Consider the following 22,041-nt stretch of genomic DNA (forward strand, 5'->3'; position numbering starts at 1 on the left):
TTTATTGTGTTATTTTTGTCCTTTTGTGCTGCACTACTTCGAAGGAGCTCCGAATGGTTTACGGAGGTCAGGTATGAGCTGATTTATGTTAACCCCCTAGGGTTTGCAAGGCAAGAGATGTTCAGAGGTGGTTTGCCATTGTCTGGCTCTGGGTAGAGATCCTGGACTTCCTTGGTCATCACCTATTCAAGCGCTAACCAGTTTGGTGTAACAGTTAAGAGCATGGACTCTAATCTGGGGAACCGGGCTTGATTCTCCACTCCTCCACATGCAGCCAGCTGGGTGACCTTGGGTCAGTCCCAGTTCTCTCAGAACTGCTCTCTCAGCCCCACCTGCCTTATAGGGTGCCTGTTGTGGGGAGAGGAAGAGGAGGAGATTGTAAGCCACTCTGAGAGAGCCAGTTTGGTGTAGTGGTTAAGTGTGCGGACTCTTATCTGGGAGAACCGGGTTCGATTACCCACTCCTCCACTTGCACCTGCTGGCATGGCCTTGGGTCAGCCATAGCTCTGGCAGAGGTTGTCCTTGAAAGGGCAGCTGCTGTGAGAGTCCTCTCAGCCCCACTCACCTCACAGGGTGTCTGTTGTGGGGGAGGAAGGGAAAGGAGATTGTGAGCCGCTCTGAGACTCTTCGGAGTGGAGGGCGGGATATAAATCCAATATCTTCATCTACCTCACAGGGTGTCTGTTGTGGGGGAGGAAGGGAAAGGAGATTGTGAGCCGCTCTGAGACTCTTCGGAGTGGAAGGCGGGATATAAATCCAATATCTTCATCTACCTCACAGGGTGTCTGTTGTGGGGGAGGAAGGTAAAGGAGATTGTGAGTCACTCTGAGACTCTTCGGAGTGGAGGGCGGGATATAAATCCAATATCATCATCTTCTTATCTTCTTAAGTGCACGGACACTTATCTGTGTTTGATTCCCCACTCCTCCACTTGCACCTGCTGGAATGGCCTTGGGTCAGCCATAGCTCTGGCAGAGGTTGTCCTTGAAAGGGCAGCTGCTGTGAGAGCCCTCTCCAGCCCCACCCACCTCACAGGGTGTCTGTTGTGGGGGAGGAAGGTAAAGGAGATTGTGAGCCGCTCTGAGACTCTTCGGAGTGGAGGGCGGGATATAAATCCAATATCTTCATCTACCTCACAGGGTGTCTGTTGTGGGGGAGGAAGGTAAAGGAGATTGTGAGTCACTCTGAGACTCTTCAGAGTGGAGGGCGGGATATAAATCCAATCTCCTCCTTGTCCCCCTCCTGCTCCTCTTCTTCATCGTGGTCTTCTTCCTCTTCATCCTCCTCCTCCCAAGGCTGATGCTGCTTAGTTTCCATGATCTGATGAGATCAAGCCAGCCTGGACAGGGCTGGTGCTAGGGTTTTTGGTGCCCTAGGCCTACTCGCATCCCTCCAGAAATTTAAAAAAACAGGGAATTGTAGGAGAAATGAAGAAACTTGAAACTATTTACATTTTTAATTTCCAGTTTTTTATTTTAAATTTTATTTTTTTTAAATTGTGAGATTAAACAGTAAAACATTGTGAGAATACTACTTGATCCTTTTAGTTGGAGGTGCCGGGGCAAGACCTTCACATGGCCATTTCTACTTGATTCTTTTAGTTGGAGGTGCCAGGGACAAGACCTTGTGCATTGTGGCAGACTGGGTCTAAAAATATTGGTTGCCAGGAGACATAGGGGGCCCACCCAAAACTTTAAGGCTATCATTTCATTTTTGTAAGAAATAAATAAAACTTTAAAGAAAATACATAAGTGGAAAAAAGGTACAATTAAAACTTTGGCGAAATATATATTTTTAGTAATAACGGTGTACATATATTGTACACATTACTGGCAGTATACAGTAGATATTAAATGTAAATACAGATTGCATTTTCTCCGGGGGAGCTGATCTCTGCCAGCTGGAGATCCGTTGTATAAGAGGGAGATCCCCAGACCCCAGCTGGAGGCTGGCAACCCTAAATACAAACTAATTTTTAGCTGCATTACAGTAATAATACTGGAATTGGAACTTAGTTGAATACTACTAGTTAAATTAGTAGATAGAAATCAACCGTCGAGGATTTATAGACTGAGTGGTATAAATTAGATTAGGTTAGCGCTGGGTGAATGTTAAGTGGACTAACTTGGCCCGATAACACTCTGGGGGGAGGATATGGCCGGGACAGGGATTCCGGGGGTGGGGGAGATATTGCGGTGGGCCCAGGTCTTTGTGTTTTGGAAGGGGCCAGAGATGCAGGAATGCTTGGACCCCTTCCCACCTGCGTCCCATCCCAAGGCATGACGGTTGCAGGTCTAGGATAGATTATCTGGCTCCGACATTGGTGTTGATTAATGCCAGATCTATCAACAACAAGACCCATACTCTACGGGATTATTTCGTAGCGCAACAGATAGATCTGGCATGTGTGACTGAGACCTGGGTACGTGATGGGGAAACTGTAACTTTGAACCAACTTGCCCTACCCGGGTTCTCGGTCCTCCACCAATCTTGGACAACTGGGGGGAAGGGGGTTGCATTGCTCACTTGTGATTCTTTTTCTTTCAGGGCACTCCCTGCCCCAAACATAACTGGTATTGAATGTGTCGGCCTGGTGTGGGAGGCTGAGGAGAGTTTGGCAATCTGGGTGGTGTGCCGGTCGCCTAACTCACCTCCAGAGAGCCTGCCTGCTCTGCTGGACACGGTATTGGCTTGGGCATTGGACTTCCCCAGGTTAGAGGTCCTGGGGGATTTCAGTGTCCACGCTGATGATGCGGTGTCCGTGCAGGCGCAGGACCTAGTGTCCTCCATGGAGACACTGGGACTCAGCCAGATTATATCAACCCCCACTCACCAGGCTGGTCACACACTGGATTTGGTCTTTGGGCCCGGGATAACACCTGATCTGATAGCTGCCGCTCCAGTTCCATGGTCAGATCATTATGCCCTGAAAGTCCGAGTTGACTTACAGCCCTCCTCCTGTTTAGGTGACGGGCAGATTTATGCTCGCCCGCGGAGCCAATTGGACCCGGAGCAGCTTCAAGAAGCTCTGTGGGATCCGATGCCCACGGTGGGTCGTTAGATGAGCTAGTTGAGGACTGGTACTCCCGATTCTCGGCTGCCATCGACGACATTGCCCCCCGGCGCCCTCTATGTCGCTGTACCAAATCAGCACCATGGTATGCTTTGGAGCTGAAAAGGATGAAACAGCAACTTAGACGGCTAGAGCGAGCGTGGCAGAGATCTTATGACGAGGAGTCTAGAACTTCTTATAGAGCATTTATGAAGGCCTATGAGAAGGCAGTGAAGTCCACTAAGAAGGAATTCTGTGCGGCTTCCATTGTGTCAGCGAAGTTGCGCCCGGCCCAATTATTTAGAAGAAGAAGAAGAAGAAGATATTGGATTTATATCCTGCCCTCCACTCCGAAGAGTCTCAGAGCGGCTCACAATCTCCTTTACCTTCCTCCCCCACAACAGACACCCTGTGAGGTGGGTGGGGCTGGAGAGGGCTCTCACAGCAGCTGCCCTTTCAAGGACAACCCCTGCCAGAGCTCTGGCTGACCCAAGGCCATTCCAGCAGGTGCAAGTGGAGGAGTGGGGAATCAAACCCGGTTCTCCCAGATAAGAGTCCGCACACTTAACCACTACACCAAACTGGCTCTAGAACCGAGCGTTGACTACACTGCCAACAGGCAATCCAGAAGTTAGAGAATTGGATATAGGTTGCGAGGCTTTTGCAACCTATTTCACAGATAAGGTCTCGACTCTCCGCCAGAGGCTTCCTGCCACAGTTGATACAGTACGGGAGCTGGAAGCCCTTTGCCCATCTATGGGTCCCATATTGGACCACTTCAGCCGTCTTACTTGGGAAGATGTGGACAGGATCTTGGCTGCGGTGAAGCCGACCACTTGCCCATTGGACCCTTGTCCATCCTGGCTAATTAAGGCAGGTGGCGGGGGCATCCAAGACTCTAGCTGATATTATTAACCTTTACTTGGAAACAGGGACTTTTCCAGCTAAACTTAAAGAGGCAGTGGTTCGCCCGCTTTTGAAAAAGCCATCTTTGGACCCGATGGTCCTGGCCAATTACCGTCCAGTTTCGAACTTACTGTTCCTGGGCAAGGTAATTGAGAAAGTGGTGGCAGAGCAGTTTCAAGGTTTCCTGGAGGATACTTCTACCCTCGATCCGCCCCGGCCATGGGACAGAGACTGCTTTGGTTGCCCTCACAGATGACCTTAGAAGGCATCTGGATCGAGGCGGGTCAGCACTGCTATTGTTGTTAGATCTCTCAGCAGCGTTTGACATGGTTGATTATGATCTTATAACCCACCACCTTGCCGACATTGGAGTTCAAAGGGTGGCCTTACAGTGGCTTTCCTCCTTTCTCCATGGTCGGGGACAAAGGGTGGCGATTGGTGAGCAGATCTCTTGGTGGCATCCAGTCGAATGTGGTGTGCGGCAGGGAGCTGTTCTCTCACCAATGATGTTTAACATCTACATGCGCCTCCTTGCCCAGATTGACCAAGGTTTTGGGCTGGGTTGTCACCATTATGCAGATGACACCAAGCTCTATCTGCTGATGGACAGCCATTCAGACGCCGCCCCAGACCGTCTAACCAGGGTGCTAGAAGCCGTGGCAGGTTGGTTGCAGTTAAGCCGGCTGAAGCTAAATCCAACTAAGACGGAGGTCCTGTACCTAGGTCGGGGCGGGGGGGGGGACCAGGATCGGGCATCCAACTGCCCATCCTAGATGGCACCCCTTTGCTGTCAGCTCAGAAGGTGAGGAGTCTGGGGGTGACACTGGATGCTACCCTTTCTATGGAGGCCCAGGTCACAACAGTTGCGCATCTGCCTTTCACCATCTGCGGCAGGCCAAATAGCTGATGCCCTATCTGACATCCCAAGACCTAGCTACAGTGATCCCTGCAACTGTCACTTCCAGGCTGGACTACTGTAACTTGCTCTACGCAGGCTTGCCCTCGAGGCTGATCTGGAAACTTCAACAGGTGCAAAATGCAGCAGCACAGCTCTTAACTGCATTGCCTGTATGGGCAAGCAGTCGACCGCACTGAACTGTACGCATTGCACTGGTTACCGGTTGAGTACCAGATCCGTTTCAGGGTTTTTGTATTGACATTCAAAGCCTTACGCGGCCTGGGACCGACATACCTGCGGGACCACCTCTCCCGATATGAGCCCTGAAGGATGTTGCGATTGGCCAACCAACACCTTTTGGTCGCCCCTGGCCCTAAGGACGTCCAACTTGCCTTGACTAGGGCCAGGGCCTTTTCGGCCGTGGCCCCACCCTGGTGGAATCAGCTCCCTGTGGAGGTGCGGGCCCTGCCGGATTTGTTACCCTTCCGCAGGGCCTGCAAGACGGAGCTGTTCTGCCAGGCGTTTAGTTGAGGCAGGCAGACGTCCTCTACTCTGTTGCCTATGCCATTGGCTGCCGCCCCCACGGTGATCTATCATCTGACTCTTTATATTCGGGCCACTGAATGATTACACCTAAAGTTGCACTAGGTGCCGCCCACCTCTGCTATTTAATAATGTTGTTGTAATGCTGCTGTTTTAAATTGTATTTATTGATTTTATTATATGTGACTGGTTTTTATCTGAATGTGATCCGCCCTGAGCCCGTCTGGGAAAGGGTGGAATATAAATGAACCAAATTAATTAATTAATTAATAGGGTTGCACTGTACAAAATGGTTCACAGACTGGAGCTTACAGTAGGCCCTGTACAAAAAGCCCTGTAAGCTCTTGGAGGATTGGCTACATTGGGGGTGTGTGGCCTAATATGCAAAGGAGTTCCTCCTTCCAAAAAAGCCCTGGTTAAGACTAACCGATAAGCCAATTTAAAACTACAGTTTTAGATCCTAGTTTGAGAGAACATTCCTAATCACAGTGAGCCGGTAGTCTCATTGCCTGCAGTAAAACAGCCAGAATCTAGCCCAGTTGCACTTTAGAGACGAATGAGATTTTAGGGGTGTGAACTTTAGGAAGCCAGAGCTTTCCAGGAGCCGGATTCGAGTCCAGTAGCACCTTAGAGACTGACAATATTTCAGGGGAGTGAACATTTGAGAGTCAAAGCTTTCTAGGTATCTGAAAAAGGGTGCTTTGACTTTTGAAAGCTCAGATCCTGAATATCTTGCCCCCAAAGTTCTGCTGGTCTTGAATTTCACAGTGAGTGGAGTAGCCCACATTTTTGACAGTTCCATGAGTTCGGCTGATCTGCAGTTTTTTGTGGTATCTGAAATCAGCTACAGGCGGGGTCAATTGGGGGCTCCAGAATGAGAGTCTTTAAATGAGAATGGGATAGTACAGGGGTGGCCAAACTTGCTTGATGTAAGAGCCGCATGAAATAAACGTCAGTTGTTTGAGAGCCCCAAGACATGAACATCAGATGTTTGAAGGAAGGAAAGAAGGCAAATAGTTGGGGGAGGGAGAGGTGGAAAGAAAGTAACTTTAAATGCATTCTCCAACCTGTCAGCTGGCTTGCCTTGGAGAAATGATTTAAAGAGATAAATGCCTTCTCCAAATTGGCCAGTGGGGTGGCGGGAGCTTCAAGAACCACACAATATGTGTGAAAGAGCCACAGTTTGGCCACCCCTGGTACAGCAAAAGAAGTTGTCATCTTTCGTGGAGCTATAATGCAAATGTGCTGTTCCTTTTGATCCTCTCTCCTCCCAAAGATACAATAAAAGAGAAGACGACTTCCCCAGTCTAAGGGAATATAATGATTTCCTGGAAGAAGTCGAAGAAATTGGTGAGTCCTAATGCTTACATATTTGATGCGCCCGTAAGCTTTTATCTCCCTTGTGAAACTTTTGAGCAGAATCTCTTTCAAATGTGGGGTTCTCGATGGTTATCCACTTACTCTCACCTTACATTTTTAATCGGGGAGCTGTTCCATGGGGGGGGGGGAGGGGCAGACTGCGATAATAAATGTCTAGCTGTCAAGGTTGGTGTGGGAGAAGGGGGGGCACGGATGGGGTGGGGGGAACCCACGGGGCAACTGTGGCCGAAAGGGAAAATGCTTTGCAAGGGCATAGATGGTGTTCCAGAACATCAAAGGGGGAGGGGGAGGAAAGTAAAATTTGGATTGTACTTCTGGGCCTCCAGTGGCTTTATTTACCGTGACAGAAGCCATATGGCTCCCCTTTCATCCTTTCTGTTCTTCAAGTACAGTAGCGGAGAGTGCTTTGAAGAGTTTGACCTTGCCTGCCATTTTGGCAGTGTTTTTAGAGCTAATGCAAAGAAGGGGGCTTGAAGAGCCCTCCCTCTCTCTTTTGTTTGGCTTTCAGGCCTACAGATGCCATAGCCTAAAGGCCCTGGACTCGTGGGGATGCCATTTGGGGGTTGGAGCGGTGGCAGGGGAGAGTTCTGTAAATGCAGCATTGGATCCAGTGAACTCTGAGCAGAGTTCTGCTCCCGAAATAAGGCTTTCATGCTCCCCCTTCCCCTAATCCGGTCCCTGTCCTTTGGGTTGCCAACCACCAGGTGGGGACTGGAGGTCCCCCAGAATTACAACTTATCTCCAGACTACAGTGATTAAAAGGCAAATGCAATTTTGGGATGCATTAACAGAAGTTTAGCATTCAGATCATGTGAAGTGATGGTATTACTTTGCTCTGCTCTGGTAAGACCTCACCTGGAGTATTGTGTTCAGTTTTGGACACCACATTTTAAAAAGATGTAGATAAGCTGGAATGGGTCCAAAGGAGGACAACAAAGATGGTGAGGGGTCTGGAGACCAAGTCCTATGAAGAAAGGTTGAAGGAGCTGGGCATGTTTAGCCTGGAGAGGAGGTGACTGAGAGGTGATATGACCACCCAAGTCCTTGAAGGGCCATCATATAGAGGATGGTGTAGAATTGTTCTCTGTGGCCCCAGAAGGTAGGACCGGAACCAAAGGGTGGAAATTAAATCAAAAGAGTTTTTGTCTCAACATTAGGAAGAACTTCCTGACCATTAGAGCGGTTCCTTGGAGGTTTTTAAATAGAGGCTAGATGGCCATCTGACAGCAATGTGGATCCTGTGAATTTAAGGGGAGGTATTTGTAAATTTCTTGCATTGTGCAGAAGATGACCCTGGAGGTCCCTTCCAACTTTATGATTCTATGTGTCCCATGTGCAGTTATCTGCTTAGAAACTGGCATGTCTTGAATGGTTACTAGTGCATGGCTCATGACCTTCAAATTCTGGCTACGCTTGCACTACAATTCTGAACCAGGGAGCTATATCTCTCAAATGCTCTCTGAATTTAATTTGTCAAAGTGGGCAGCAGAAATTGAGAGAAAAATAAAATTATCCCTAGAACTATTGTCAATGCTGTCCTTCACCACCGCAGTCCAACAAATTAAAAACAGGTTGCTAGATATTGAGCGCCAAGACCTATACAGTCTGGCTAAGAAAATTTGTTCCCCACTGAGTTTTGAGATCTCTCTTAGTACTGGGAAAATGGCCTCATATCTATCCGTCTTGCAGGTGCCACAGCAGCATAGATCTTTTTCCCTTGACAGATGCAACGCCATGGCCTCTGCCATTCTTTATGGCAGATTTAACAAGACAGCCTACTCAGTCAGATACTGTCTCTGTAAGCAAAAATGTGTGGAGTCAGTTACTCATATTCTTCTTTATTGTAATTTATATACAGATCTTCGTCACAAGTATTTACATCCTCTTTTAGTTAGCATGGTTGATTGTTCTATAATCTTTTGAATGACACTTCATCTAGTGTCACTGAGAAAGCGGCTAAGTTTCTTTATTCTGTTTTAAAGGCACGCCAGAGGATCTCATAGAAATAGTTTGTTTGTGCTTTTCCTGACGTATATGTATGCAATCGTTCCATTTTATCTTTTCTTTTTTAAACCAATTTGCTCTGATATATACATCTATATATTTTATGCCAATAAAGGCTAACTTGACTTGACTTGATTAGTTCCCCTGTATAAAATGGCTGCTTTGGAGGGCTGACTTAGTTGCATTATACCCTGCCCCAGGCTCTACCCTAGGATTCCCAGCTTCCTGCTGTGGACAGGATTTCCCCCGATTTTGGGGCCTCCAACCTGCTGATACAGAACTCTGGAGCGGGGGTGTCAAACATGCAGTCCGTGGGCTGGATCAGGCCCACAGAGGGCTCCAATCAGGCCCTCCAGCAACTGGCTGTCCTCTGCTTTATTTTCCCTTTTTTTGGTTGCCATTTTGTGTTTCTCCCCGGATAAGCCAGAGCAGCAAAGCAGCCTTTCCCTCTCCCCCCCTCCCTTTTCCCAAAGGGAAGAGGAGGGAGGAGCAGCCTCAGCCAATGAGGGAGTTTGGCTCTATAGCTCTGCTGGGTGATTAAGTTTGCCAGGCTCAATTAATCACCGTGCAGAGCTATTGAGACAAGCCTCTCTTCCTTCTAATGAATGGCCGAGGCTCCTCCCCCTCCTCATGCCCTGGGGAAGGAAAGAAAGAGCCAGAGCTTCCTTTGTGCAGTCCCCACCATCAGGAGAGCTACAAAGAGTGCTTTTAAGACTAGCAACGTTTTAGTGAAGGTATGAGCTTTTTGCCTTGCTACAGAGAGAGAGAGAGTTTTGTTGGGCTTGTTATGGGTGTCACTGGGTTCCCCTCCTCTTTTTCGCTGTACTCATGCCCTCTAGTCTTTCTCAATAGGAAAGCACGTGAACTGTTTAGAAGGGAAATATCAGCATTAGACTGAAAGTGTGTTCCACCTTAGGATTACCCAGCAAATTTTCCTTAATTTTTCTTTCACATTTTCCTTTGATTGGGGGTTTTGAATTTAGACTTCCCAAATAGTAGACTGACACTGACCACTGTACATGGCCGTCCCTCTGTTCTTGTGGTTTTTGGGGGGAGAAGTTATATTTTTTTTTAGTTGTAGTAATTTTTCTGGGGAAGATTATAGTTTTGTAGACAAGCACATCGCTTTCAGTCTGTGCCATGGTGCCTTCGTATGTTTGGTGTAGTGGTTAAGTGAGCAGACTCTTACTTGGGAGAACCGGGTTTGATTCCCCACTCCTCCACTTGCACCTGCTAGCATGGCCTTGGGTCAGCCATAGCTCTGGCAGAGGTTGTCCTTGAAAGGGCAGCTGCTGTAAGAGCCCTCTCCAGCCCCACCCACCTCACAGGGTGTCTGTTGTGGGGGAGGAAGGTAAAGGAGATTGTGAACTGCTCTGAGACTCTTCGGAGTGGAAGGTGGGATATAAATCCAATATCATCTTCTTCTTCTTGACTTCTGTACAAAGCAACTTCTGTACAAAAGCTCACAGTGCCCAGCTGCTTCATGTTCCTCTGGGTCTTAGGCTAAAAGCACTGACCATGAGATGTCTGTAATGAATGTCAATAAATCAAAAGTAGGTTTGCAGCTTACAGATGTGCACACCTGAACAGCACATATTCAAGACTGATACGGCACAAACATTGTCTGCAGTTTTTGATGCGATAATTCACAGCAAGAGGTGACATTTATCAGAGACTGTAAAACCAAATATTGCAAGCATGCTAATACTTTAAGGATGCTTGATTTGAAGTAAAAAAAATCTTTAATTGTGTGTCCATGCCCTTTATAAAGTTTATATGTCCGCTACCTGGCATTACGTTTTATGATACACATGGCCCGGCCCGACAAAGTCTCATTTATGTCAAATCCGGCGCTCATAACAAATGAGTTCGACACCCCTGCCCTAGAGCATCCCTGTGTGATGTGCCTGGTGCAATTACATCACTTCCGTTCCCCCGCCAGCAGCCAGGTAAGGCCTGGCAACCCTACTCTACCACCAAATCTCCAGGAATTTCTCAACCCTGAGTTGTCAAACTTCTTTTTAATGCAAAGAGCCTCCCTCCCTCCCTCCCTCCAACATCCTATTCTACGTGGTTCTTACATTAAGCAACTGTGGCCACTACTGCTCTCTGCCCTGTTGTTGGCCACTGTGCGAGACAGGATGCTGTACTAGATGGACCTCCAGTCTGATCCAGCAGGCCTCTTCTGATGTTCTTATGAAGGCCTCAGCCTCTATGCCCTGTTGTTGGCCCTCCAGAGGAACTGGTTGGCCACTATGTGAGACAGGAGGCTGGACTAGATGGGCTATTGTTCTGACTCAGAAGGATCACAAAAGTGAATAACAAAGCAACCAAAACAGTATATTATGTACAGCACAATGAGCAATACAATGAAAACTGCCTGAAATATTCACAGATGATAACACAAACCCTGTTCCATTTATAAAAAATGCCCTCTTGAGCCTTTTATGCATTCTGTGGAACATTCTGCCATTCCACCGCGTGGGAGCCACAGTGGGGAATGCTCAAGGATAGATAACTCTTGGATCTTCAGCGTGGTCTCTGTGCAGTCCCACACATGGGTCTTGCCGGTGGCAATGGATCCATACCTCGGAGTCTTCAATAGCTTGCCTAGAGCGTTTTTTGGCACGCTCTCCCCGCTCGCCCTGGGGAGCAGGCATCGACTGTGCATGCCTGGAGAAAGCAGGAGGCACCCCTCCCACTCAGTTTCTTCCTAACCGCCGCTCAAACAACACCTACCTTGCTGTGTTCCCGTCTCCTCAGCTCGTTTTTCCATCTGTGGTTTATTCCTTCTCTTATTTTCTTCATATTTCTTCTTTCTTCGTCCTTTAAAAGAAAAAGAAAGAGCCCTTATTTTTGCACTTTCCTTTCCCTTTCCCCCCCTCCCTTCCCCTCCCTTGTCCGGAGCGTATGGAAGGGAAAACTACATTTAAAAAATGCTGGAGGTGTGGGACTAAAATCCCTACTTCCGACGGACATTCTCATTGCCTTTTTTTGTTTGGGTGAAGCTCATTGGGTCGATACCTGCCCGCACTGCGCCAATTTCGGAAAACAGGCACAAAAAAATTGAGCTGCAAGGCTCCAAAGTTTTCTGCTTGAAAAAATCTCTCCGGGCCATGCCTCGTTCCGATTCGCTGCCTCCCCCACATTGAGCGGGAGATTCGGCTGTGTCGGCTGCTGTTCAATCCCTAAAAAAGCATAAGTCCAACAAGGGAACGTCTAAACACTCTGATTCGGGACATAAATCTTTGAAGAAGTCCTGACACCACTCCGACTCATTGGCTACGGCTCCGAAAAAACCTCGTGACTCCGCTGATCCCATAGCCAAGTCGACTCCTGCGGCCTTATCGACCCCGACAGCTACCATCTCCTCGACTCTTATGGCTTCTGTTTCTACCCAACCTGGACTTTCTTCGACTTTGACTCAACCACTAATACCTCCAGAGCTCTTGGCACCATCCAACGTGATTTCGGACATGCCTCAACTCACTCCTACTGTTCCTACAGATGTTATTCCGATTCTGTCTCGATCACCTTCGGTCCACAGGCTGTCCCTTTGGACATTCTTGAACCCGACCCCCTTACCGATCCTCCAATCCTATCACAGGATGAAACTCTCAACATGTCAGAGTATTAAAGAAAATTGTTTTAAGATGATGTACAGATGGTATATGACTCCTAAAAAGTTGGCAAAGATGAACAATAAGATGCCAGATAGATGTTGGAAATGTAAAAAACATGAAGGTTCTTTCTACCATATGTGGTGGACTTGTGAAAGAGCGAAAAAGTATTGGCAGATGATTCAACAAGAGATTTCTAAGATCTTGGGATACGAATTTAACAAAGTTGCAGAGACTTTTCTGTTGGGATTACAAATGGAAAAATTTCCAAAAGAAAATAGAACTTTAATCTGGTACTTGCTCTCAGCTGCTAGGACATTGTATGCGCAGTTGTGGGAGCAAGAAAAAATACCAGAGAAATGGGACTGGATTGTAAAAGTTATGACATGGAGTGAAATGGACAAGTTAACAAGAACTATGATTTAGAAGTATTTAAGATGGAGTGGAAAAAGTTCAGAAGATAGGTAGAAAAAGAGTGGAAAATAAAAGGACATTGGACAATTTTTGATAATGACTAAGTACAAGAGGGAGGAGGATATTAATTTTGGTTCTTATTAATTAAGGGTACCTTTAATATTAAGATTTTACGTGTATAACACCAGCGGGGGTCAAGTAATGGGGGGAGGGGTGGGTAGAAAGTAATATATGGGATAGATTAAAAAAAAGTAATTATTAATGATGTAAGAAATTGAAATTTATTACCATATGTTACTAACAAAATTGTTTGAATCAATATAATCTTTTTCTCAAGTCTCAGCTGACTTACGGTGACCATGTAGGGGTTTCATGGCAAGAGGTGAGCAGAGATGGTTTGCTATTGCCTGCCTATGTGTAGCAACCCTGGACTGCCTTGTGTAGCCCGTGTGTAGCTGACCCTGTGTAGCAACCCTGTGTGTAGCTGACATTGCTTAGCTTCCGAGATCTGGTGTGATGTTAGGCAACTACACATTTTCAAGGTGCAGAATGAGAAAAGGGCTTGTTTCCTCCCACTCTGTTTGGTCAAGGATCTTCATCAAGAGTTAGAATATTGTAGGCGGGAAGGAGGCTTCAGGCTTGCTGAGTGCAGCGGTTAAGACACAAGCCGTGTTGCTCATACTTGAAGGAACTAGGCTGGACTCCATGGCTTTGTAAAGCTATCTGGAACCTCATTGGTCCTTTGTGTCACCTGACAGCCACCTGGTCAAGGAGTTGCTGTACTTTCCTGAGCCTCTGCGTTAATAGAGAAAAAGCTCTTGTGTCAAGTTATCACAGCAGTTCAGAAAACAGCCATCTGTTTGAACCCTCCAGCGCTTTTTAGAGGAAGGCGGGAAAATAGGCCAGCACCGGAAACAAGGCCTACTCTTGCTTATACTTTTAAAGAATCCCCTTCATAATTTCACAGTGGCTCAGAAAAACTCATCTTTCTTCTATCTGGGAGCATCTTTCTTTCCCTTTGAGAGTTTTTGTCTCTCTCTCTCTCTCTCTCTGTGTTTGGTCTTTTCAGAAACCGAACTGGCCTTCAAAGAGAATTAAACCTTTCAGCCTGTAAAAACAATGGCCTTTTTGTGGGATATTTTGACAGATGTCGAAAGGCAGGCCGAAGCAAATGAGAGATGAATGAGGAGATAGGGTGGTCAGATGCTAGGTCTGCCCGAGCTTCTTTCTCTCCCCCCCCCCCCCGCCAAATATCCCTTAAGGGCTGCAGGCTGGTTCTATATGGAGTTGTTTTTAGCCGTGAGTATATATGAAATGTCTCCTCTGAAATCTTGGCGAAGAACTCGCACCTGCTCCTTAGATTACCTTATCCTGCCGTGTAACAAGAGGCCTGCTTCATTCTTTGAAAGGGGCCTGGGGGTGGGGAATTGGATGAGATTGTGGAGTGGCTTCTCTGGTGAGTTAGATTCGATTCCAGTGGCATGTTAGACACCAACAAAATTTTGAGGGTGTAACCTTTCAAGCTAGAAGCTTAAGAACATAAGAGAAGCCATGCTGGATCAGGCCAGTGGCCCATCCAGTCCAACACTCTGTGTCACACAGGGGCCAAAAAAACCAGGCGCCACCAAGAGGTCCATCAGTGAGACCAGGACAATAGAAGCCCTCCCACTGTTGCCCCCCCCCAAGCACCAAGAATACAGAGCACCACTACCCCAGTCATAAGAACATAAGAGAAGCCATGTTGGTTCAGGCCAATGGCCCATCCAATCCAACACTCTGTGTCACACATAAGAACATAAGAGAAGCCATGTTGGATCAGGCCAATGGCCCATCCAGTCCAACACTCTGTGTCACACATAAGAACATAAGAGAAGCCATGTTGGATCAGGCCAATGGCCCATCCAGTCCAACACTCTGTGTCACACATAAGTACATAAGAGAAGCCATGTTGGATCAGGCCAATGGCCCATCCAGTCCAACACTCTGTGTCACACATAAGAACATAAGAGAAGCCATGTTGGATCAGGCCAATGGCCCATCCAGTCCAACACTGTGTCACACATAAGAACATAAGAGAAGCCATGTTGGTTCAGGCCAATGAGCCATCCAGTCCAACACTCTGTGTCACACATAAGAACATAAGAGAAGCCATGTTGGTTCAGGCCAATGGGCCATCCAGTCCAACACTCTGTGTCACACATAAGAACATAAGAGAAGCCATGTTGGTTCAGGCCAATGGGCCATCCAGTCCAACACTCTGTGTCACACATAAGAACATAAGAGAAGCCATGTTTGTTCAGGCCAATGGCCCATCCAATCCAACACTCTGTGTCACACAAGAACATAAGAGAAGCCATGTTGGTTCAGGCCAATGGCCCATCCAATCCAACACTCTATGTCACACAGTGGCCAAAAAAACCCCAGGTACCATCAGGAGGCCATGACACTAGAAGCTCTAGAAATTTAAATGACTAGACACTAGAAGTTTAAATGACTAAACTGAAGGTATTGCACTTTGATCACATGATGAGAAAACAAGACTTCCTGAAAAAGACAGTCATGCTAGAAAGAGTCGAAGGCAGCAGGAAAAGAGGAGGACCCAGCCTGAGATGGAGGGACTCCAACAAGGAAGCCGTGGCCCTCAGTTTGCAATACCTAAGCAAGGCTTGAAGAAAGTGCAGAAAGGGGCAACTGGAATGATTAAAGGGTTGGAACACGTTCCCCATGAAGAAAGGTTAAAGTGCTTGAGGCTCTTCAGCTTGGAGAAATGTCAACTGCGGGGTGGCATGATAGAGGTTTATAAGATTATGCCTGGGATATGAAGGTAGAGAAAGAAGTACTTTTCTCCCTTTCTCACAATACGAGAACTCGTGGGCATTCAATGAAATTGCTGAGCAGTCGGGTTAGAACAGATAAAAGGAAGTCTTCACCCAAAGGATGATTAACAGATGGAATTCACTGCCACAGGAGGTGACGGCGGCTACAAGCATAGACAGCTTCAAGAGGGGATTGGATAAGCATATGGAGCATAGGCCCATCAGTGGCTATTAGCCACAGCCTATTGTTGGAACTCTCTGTTCTGTATTCTTGGTGCTTGGGAGGGCACAGTGGGAGGGCTTCTAGCCCCACCGATGGATCTCCTGATGGCATTTGTTTTTTTTTTGGCCAGGTATTTTTGGACACAGAGTGTTGGACTGGATGGGCCATTGGCTGATCCAACATGGCTTCTCTTATGTTCTTATGTCCATCAGTGGCTCTTAGCCACAGTGTATAAATGGAACTCTCTGTCTGGGGCAGTGATGCTCTGTATTCTTGGTGCTTGGGGTGGGGCACAGTGGGAGGGCTTCTATCTCCACTTGCGGACCTCCTGATGGCACTTGGGGGGGGGAGGTTTGTGGCCACTGTGTGACACAGAGTGTTGGACTGGATGGGCCATTGGTCTGATCCAACATGGCTTCTCTTATGTTCTTATGTGTGACACAGAGTGTTGGACTGGATGGGCCATTGGCCTGATCCAACATGGCTTCTCTTATGTTCTTATCAGTAGGTCAGTGTCAGGCAGGTGGTGCTTTGTGACCTCTCCGGAAGCTTTTGAATCAAGCTTACTTGGTCATCTGAGCCCCTGGGGAAGTTCTTTCTGCTGGCCGTAGAGATTCTTTGTCTACCTCTCTTGTGTGTCGCCTTCCAGATTCATAGGCAGTGCAGCGTGCAACACATAGGAATTATAAACCCTGCATTGTTGTTAGCTAGGTGGCTAACGGATGGGCCGGCCCTGCCTCCAGGAGAGAGGTCTTTCACGCAGCTGATCTCAGCAGTTCTCGTTGGTTCCCTGCTTGGTCTTTGAGGGTGGTGCTTTGGAGCAGAAGAGATTGACCTGGTGGTGTGTGCTCTAGCCACAGGACCCTCTGTGGATAGCATGCATTATAGGGTTACTAGCTGGGGATGTAAGGTGCCAGCCAGTGGTTTGCAACTGATGTGAGACTGGGAGGCAGGGACTTGGGGCATGTCTAAGATTCCCAGCTCTATGGTAAGACCATAGAGTTTTCAGTGTATCCTATACATGACCATGTCCTGGTCAGGAAGTTCTTCTAATGTTGAGCTGGAAACTCTTTTGATTTAATTTCAACCCGTTGATTCTGGTCCTACCTTCTGGGGCCACAGAAAACAATTCCACACCATCCTCTATATGACAGCTCTTGAAGATGGTGATCATATCACCTCTCAGCCGCCTCTTCTCCGGGCTCAGCTCCTTCAACCTTTCTTCATAGAACATGGATCATGTCTAAGATTCATTGAAAACGCTATGGTTTTACCATAGAGCTGGAAATCCTAGAACGGTGTGACATCACTTGCGGGTTTGGTCCAGAAATGACATATCAGTGTTGCTGCCTCAGCAGTTTTTTTATTTTTTAAGCCCACCAGCCTTCCAGGCAGTGGTGGGAGTCAGGATCTTGAGGTGGGAGGTCTACGTCTATCACAGGGGACTGGTGAGCCTATGGGGATGTGAGTAATTGGTTTACAACTGCGATAAATACATTTGCACTGCAAGCCTAGGCACTGTTGCACCCTTCTAAGTCCATCAAAATCAATGTGCTTAGAATCATAGAGCTGGAAGGGACCTCTGGGATCATCTAGTCCAACCCCCTGCACAATGCTGGAAATTCACAAATATCTCTCCCTAAATTCACAGGATCTGCATTGCTATCAGATGGCCATCTAGCCTCCGACGGAGAGTCCACCACCTCCTGAGGAAGCCTGTTCCACTGAGGAACCCTTCTAACAGTCAGGAAGTTCTTCCTGATGTTGAACCGGAAACTCTTTTGATTTAATTTCAACTCATTGGTTCTGGTCCTACCTTCTGGGTTCACAGAACACAATTCCACACCATCCTCTATCTGACAGCCCTTCAAGTACTTGAAGACGGTAATCATATCACCTCTCAGCCGCCTCTCCAGGCTAAACATGCCCAGCTCCTTCAACTTTTCTTCATAGGACTTGGTCTCCAGACTTAGAAGGGTATAATTCTGTTTTGGACAGCACTGTTAAACAGTTTTCTCCGGAGCACGTAATTCTTCTCTAAATTCAGAGTAGAAGAAGATATTGAAGATATTGGATTTATATCCCGCCCTCCACTCCGAAGAGTCTCAGAGCGGCTCACAATCTCCTTTCCCTTCCTCCCCCACAACAGACACCCTGTGAGGTGGGTGGGGCTGAGAGGGCTCTCACAGCAGCTGCCCTTTCAAGGACAACTCCTACCAGAGCTATGGCTGACCCAAGGCCATGCCAGCAGGTGCAAGTGGAGGAGTGGGGAATCAAACCCGGCTCTCCCAGATAAGAGTCCGCACACTTAACCACTACACCAAACTGGCTCTCCGTAGTAGTTCAAACTGGCTCTCCGTAGTAGTCTCTGAGTAGTTTCAGTAGAAGGACTTCTGGTCATAAAAATGGAACACTTTGTTAGTGTTCAGTTTATAGACTGTTTGAATATGGGAAATGTTTGTTATCACTGTTAATATGTACTTTTTGCTTGTCTTCTCTTTTCGTTCCTGCCTTCCCTCTCCCCTCACTATTTTCTAAAACGTCGACCCAGTATTCAACCTGACCAACAACATCGATCTAGAGAACACGAAAAAGAAAATGGAGATGTACCAGAAGGAGAACAAAGAAGTCATTCAGAAAAATAAGATCAAACTGGTTAGTTGGTTCTTAAAAAAAAAGTAATTCCTTTATGGGTGAAGGCAATGGGGAGCAATTATGAAATGTTCTTATGGAAGAACAAGTTCGTCCAGCATGCAAAGTACTGAATTGTTAGGATGGTGAACCAGAATTCAAATGTTTTACGGCTGTTCATATATCTGTATGGATATATAATTGCTTAAAGCAGGCCGAGCTTTGAACAATATGCATGTTTCCAGGGGGGTTAACAATATAGGGTTGGATGCTGGGGACGCTCATGTTGCGCTAGTGGAAGAGTGGGGTGGTTTTTGTCTGATTTTGCTGACACTACAACCCCCCCTCCCCCGTTCTGTGTGGATTTTTTAAAAATGAAGGTCCCCTGACCCCCCTCTGGCAGTTTATGGGGCCATGGGATGAGAAAAGATCCTTTTCTGCCAGTACCTTCTGTGTCTGGACTTTCTCTCTCTCTTTCTCTCTTTCTCTCTCTCTCTCTTTCTCTCTCTCTCTCTTTCTCCCTCTCTCCCTTTCTCCCTCTCCCCCTTTCTCTCTCTCTCTCTTTCTCTCCTTCCTTCCTTCCTTCCTTCCTTCCTTCCTTCCTTCCTTCCTTCCTTCCTTCCTTCCTTCCTTCCTTCCTTCCTTCCTTCCTTCCTTCCTTCCTTCCTTCCTTCCTTCCTTCCTTCCTTCCTTCCTCCCTCCCTCCCTCCCTCTCTCCCTCCCCCCCCCCCCCGCCATTCTCTCCAACGGGGACCTGAAGTGGCTTACATCATTCTTCCAGTTTGGTGTAGTGGTTAAGTGTGTGGACTCTTATCTGGGAGAACCAGGTTTGATTCCCCACTCCTCCACTTGCACCTGCTGGCATGGCCTTGGGTCAGCCATAGCTCTGGCAGAAGTTGTCCTTGAAAGGGCAGCTGCTGTGAGAGTCCTCTCAGCCCCACCCACCTCACAGGGTGTCTGTTGTGGGGGAGGGAGATAAAGGAGATTGTGAGCCGCTCTGAGACTCTTGAGTGGAGGGCGGAATATACGGTAAATCCAATGTCTTCTTCTTCTTCCCTCCTCCATTTCATCCGGGCTGCAACCCCCTGAGGTAGGTGAGGCTGAGAATGTGTGGCCAGTCCATGGTCGCTCAGCAGGCTTCCAGGGCAGACTGGGGCCTTGAACCTGGGTTTCTCAAATGCTGGTCTGGCAGTGTAACCGCTAGGGTTGCCAGACGCAGCCCCCAGTGCAGGCCGGGGTCTCCTGATTTTGGGTGCTCTTGGCCACCTGGTTGCTGGGGGAGGGAAATTACCTCCCCCCCAAAAAACAGGCAAGAAGCCGGAAATAAATGAAACGTTCCTACATCACTCAGAAATGATGTTGGCAGGGCTTTTTTTGTAGCAGGAAATCCTTTGCCTATTAAGCCACACACCCCTGATGTAGCCAATCCTCCTGGAGCTTACAGTAGGCCCTGTACTGCGAGCCCTGTAAGGAATTCTAGCAGGACCTCCTTTGCATATTAGGCCACACACCCCTGATGTAGCCAATCCTCCTGGAGCTTACAGTAGGCCCTGTACTGAGAGCCCTGAAAGGAATTCTAGCAGGACCTCCTTTGCATATTAGGCCACACACCCCTGATGCAGCCAATCCTCCTGGAGCTTCCAGTAGGCCCTGTACTAAGAGCCCTGTAAGAAATTCTAGCAGGACCTCCTTTGCATATTAGGCCACACACCCCTGATGTTGCCAATCCTCCAAGAGCTTACAGCAGGCCCTGTACGAAGAGCCCTGTAAGGAATTCTACCAGGACCTCCTTTGCCTATTAGGCCACACACCCCTGATGTAGCCAATCCTGGAGCTTCCAGTAGGCCCTGTAAGACAGGAATTGTCCTTGTTAGGGCTGAAAGGAGAGACATACATTTAATTACTAACTAATAACTATCTAAATGAATGAATAAAATCCATAGGCTCTGACTTAGGACGACTTTATTAGTGCCTTTAATGTGCAAGAGACTTAATTTTTTTTTGTTTGTTTGCTATAAGCGCGTGTGGAAGATGGCCTTAAAATGTTCCTCATGAGCAGTGAGAGAGAGACTCATTTGAACTGGGTCGGCTTTTTCCATGTTTTCTTAGAACAGGGATTCCCAGTGTGGTGCCCAGGGGCTCCGTGGCCGCCACGAACACCTTTCTCGATGCCCGCCAAAATGTTTATAGGAAATGGGCAAGACCCAGCAGGGCCTCTGATTGGCTGTGCTGATTGAAACTGAAACCACAAACAATGTGCAAAAGTAGTCCTACGACAATAAGCATTTACAACAGGCGATGAGGTGTCTGTGAACGCGCTTATACAATTTCAACCATAGACCACAAAATTACACAATGATACACTTGTTGAACATCTGCCCACAGGTAGATTCTCAATAAAGATTCTCAGTGGACTTTGGAACTGTTTTGTATACCTGCAGGCAGGTGTTCAGTAGGTGTATCATTGTATCATTTTGTGATCTATGGTTGAAATTGTGTAAACATGTCAATAGACACCTTCTTGTCTGTTGTGAATATTTGTTGTTGTGGAACTACTTTTGCACATTGTTTGCGGTTTCAGTGCTGTACAAGATGCTCCCAGTTTCTGTTTGGGTGCCAATTGAAAGGCATCCTGTTAAACTGAGTTTCTGCCGTAAATGTTGAAGGTTTACGCTGAGAGTTCTGCGTATAGAAGATGATATTGGATTTATTATCCTGCCCTATACTCTGAATCTCAGAGTCTCAGAGTGGTCACAATCTCCACTACCTCCCCCCCTCCACACACACAACAGACATCCTGTGAGGTAGGTGGGGCTGAGGGAGCTTTTTACAGCAGCTGCCCTTTTAAGGACCACTCCTACGAGAGCTTTGGCTGACCCCAGACCATTTCAGCAGCTGCAAGTGGAGGAGTGGGGAATCAAACCCGGTTCTCCCACATAAGAGTCCACACACTTAAGAGCACTACACCAAACTGGCTCTCTTGCTCCCTGACAGTCTGGTGTTGGCTCGGTCTCCTTTGGAAGCCATTTTGTGGTTGCGCATGCTGGCCTGTGTCTGAAATCAGCAAGTGCCTGAAGGTTCTAAAAGTTTGGGGATCCCAGGCTTAAAACATCTGAAGCCTGACCCTGCATCACCCTAGACCGGAGGAGGAAGAGGAAGGCACTATTGGAGGAGGAAGAGGAAGGCACCATTGAGGCACCTCTGCATCTCTGGACTGCCTGAGACTGCTCTGAGGCTTAGTGATGCCCCCTCTAGTCCAGGAGTCCCCAGCCACTGGGCCGCAGACCGGTCCCGGTCCGTGGCCTGCTAGCAACCGGGCCTCAGAACAAGGCAGAGCAGCCCGGTCTCCTCTTTCACCAGCTCAGGACCCAGGCAGACAAAAGAGGCAATGCAGCCTCGCTCTGAGGCAGAGCAGCCCCACCGCCCCTTCTACCCACCCAGGACCCCAGCTGGATGAAAGGGGCAGTGCAGCCTTGCTGCGAGGAGGAAGGCCACACCACCTCTTTCATCCATCCGGGTCCTGGATGAGCGGAAGGGGCAGCGCTGCTGCAACT

At 47.7% G+C, this 22,041-nt stretch overlaps 1 protein-coding gene across 1 annotated transcript in view; it reads left to right on the top strand.

Moving 5' to 3' along the window:
• Nucleotides 1-22,041, top strand: part of MNAT1 (MNAT1 component of CDK activating kinase) — a 213,285-nt gene that overhangs the window by 62,384 nt on the left and 128,860 nt on the right. The window contains exons 4-5 of the mRNA XM_060262868.1: nucleotides 6,676-6,749; nucleotides 18,408-18,511. Coding sequence (XP_060118851.1) covers nucleotides 6,676-6,749; nucleotides 18,408-18,511 — 178 coding nt within the window. The remainder of the gene's footprint in view (nucleotides 1-6,675; nucleotides 6,750-18,407; nucleotides 18,512-22,041) is intronic.

Source organism: Heteronotia binoei, chromosome 21 (genome assembly GCF_032191835.1).
Source record: "Heteronotia binoei isolate CCM8104 ecotype False Entrance Well chromosome 21, APGP_CSIRO_Hbin_v1, whole genome shotgun sequence".
In the NCBI taxonomy this organism is placed as follows: Eukaryota; Metazoa; Chordata; class Lepidosauria; order Squamata; family Gekkonidae; genus Heteronotia; species Heteronotia binoei.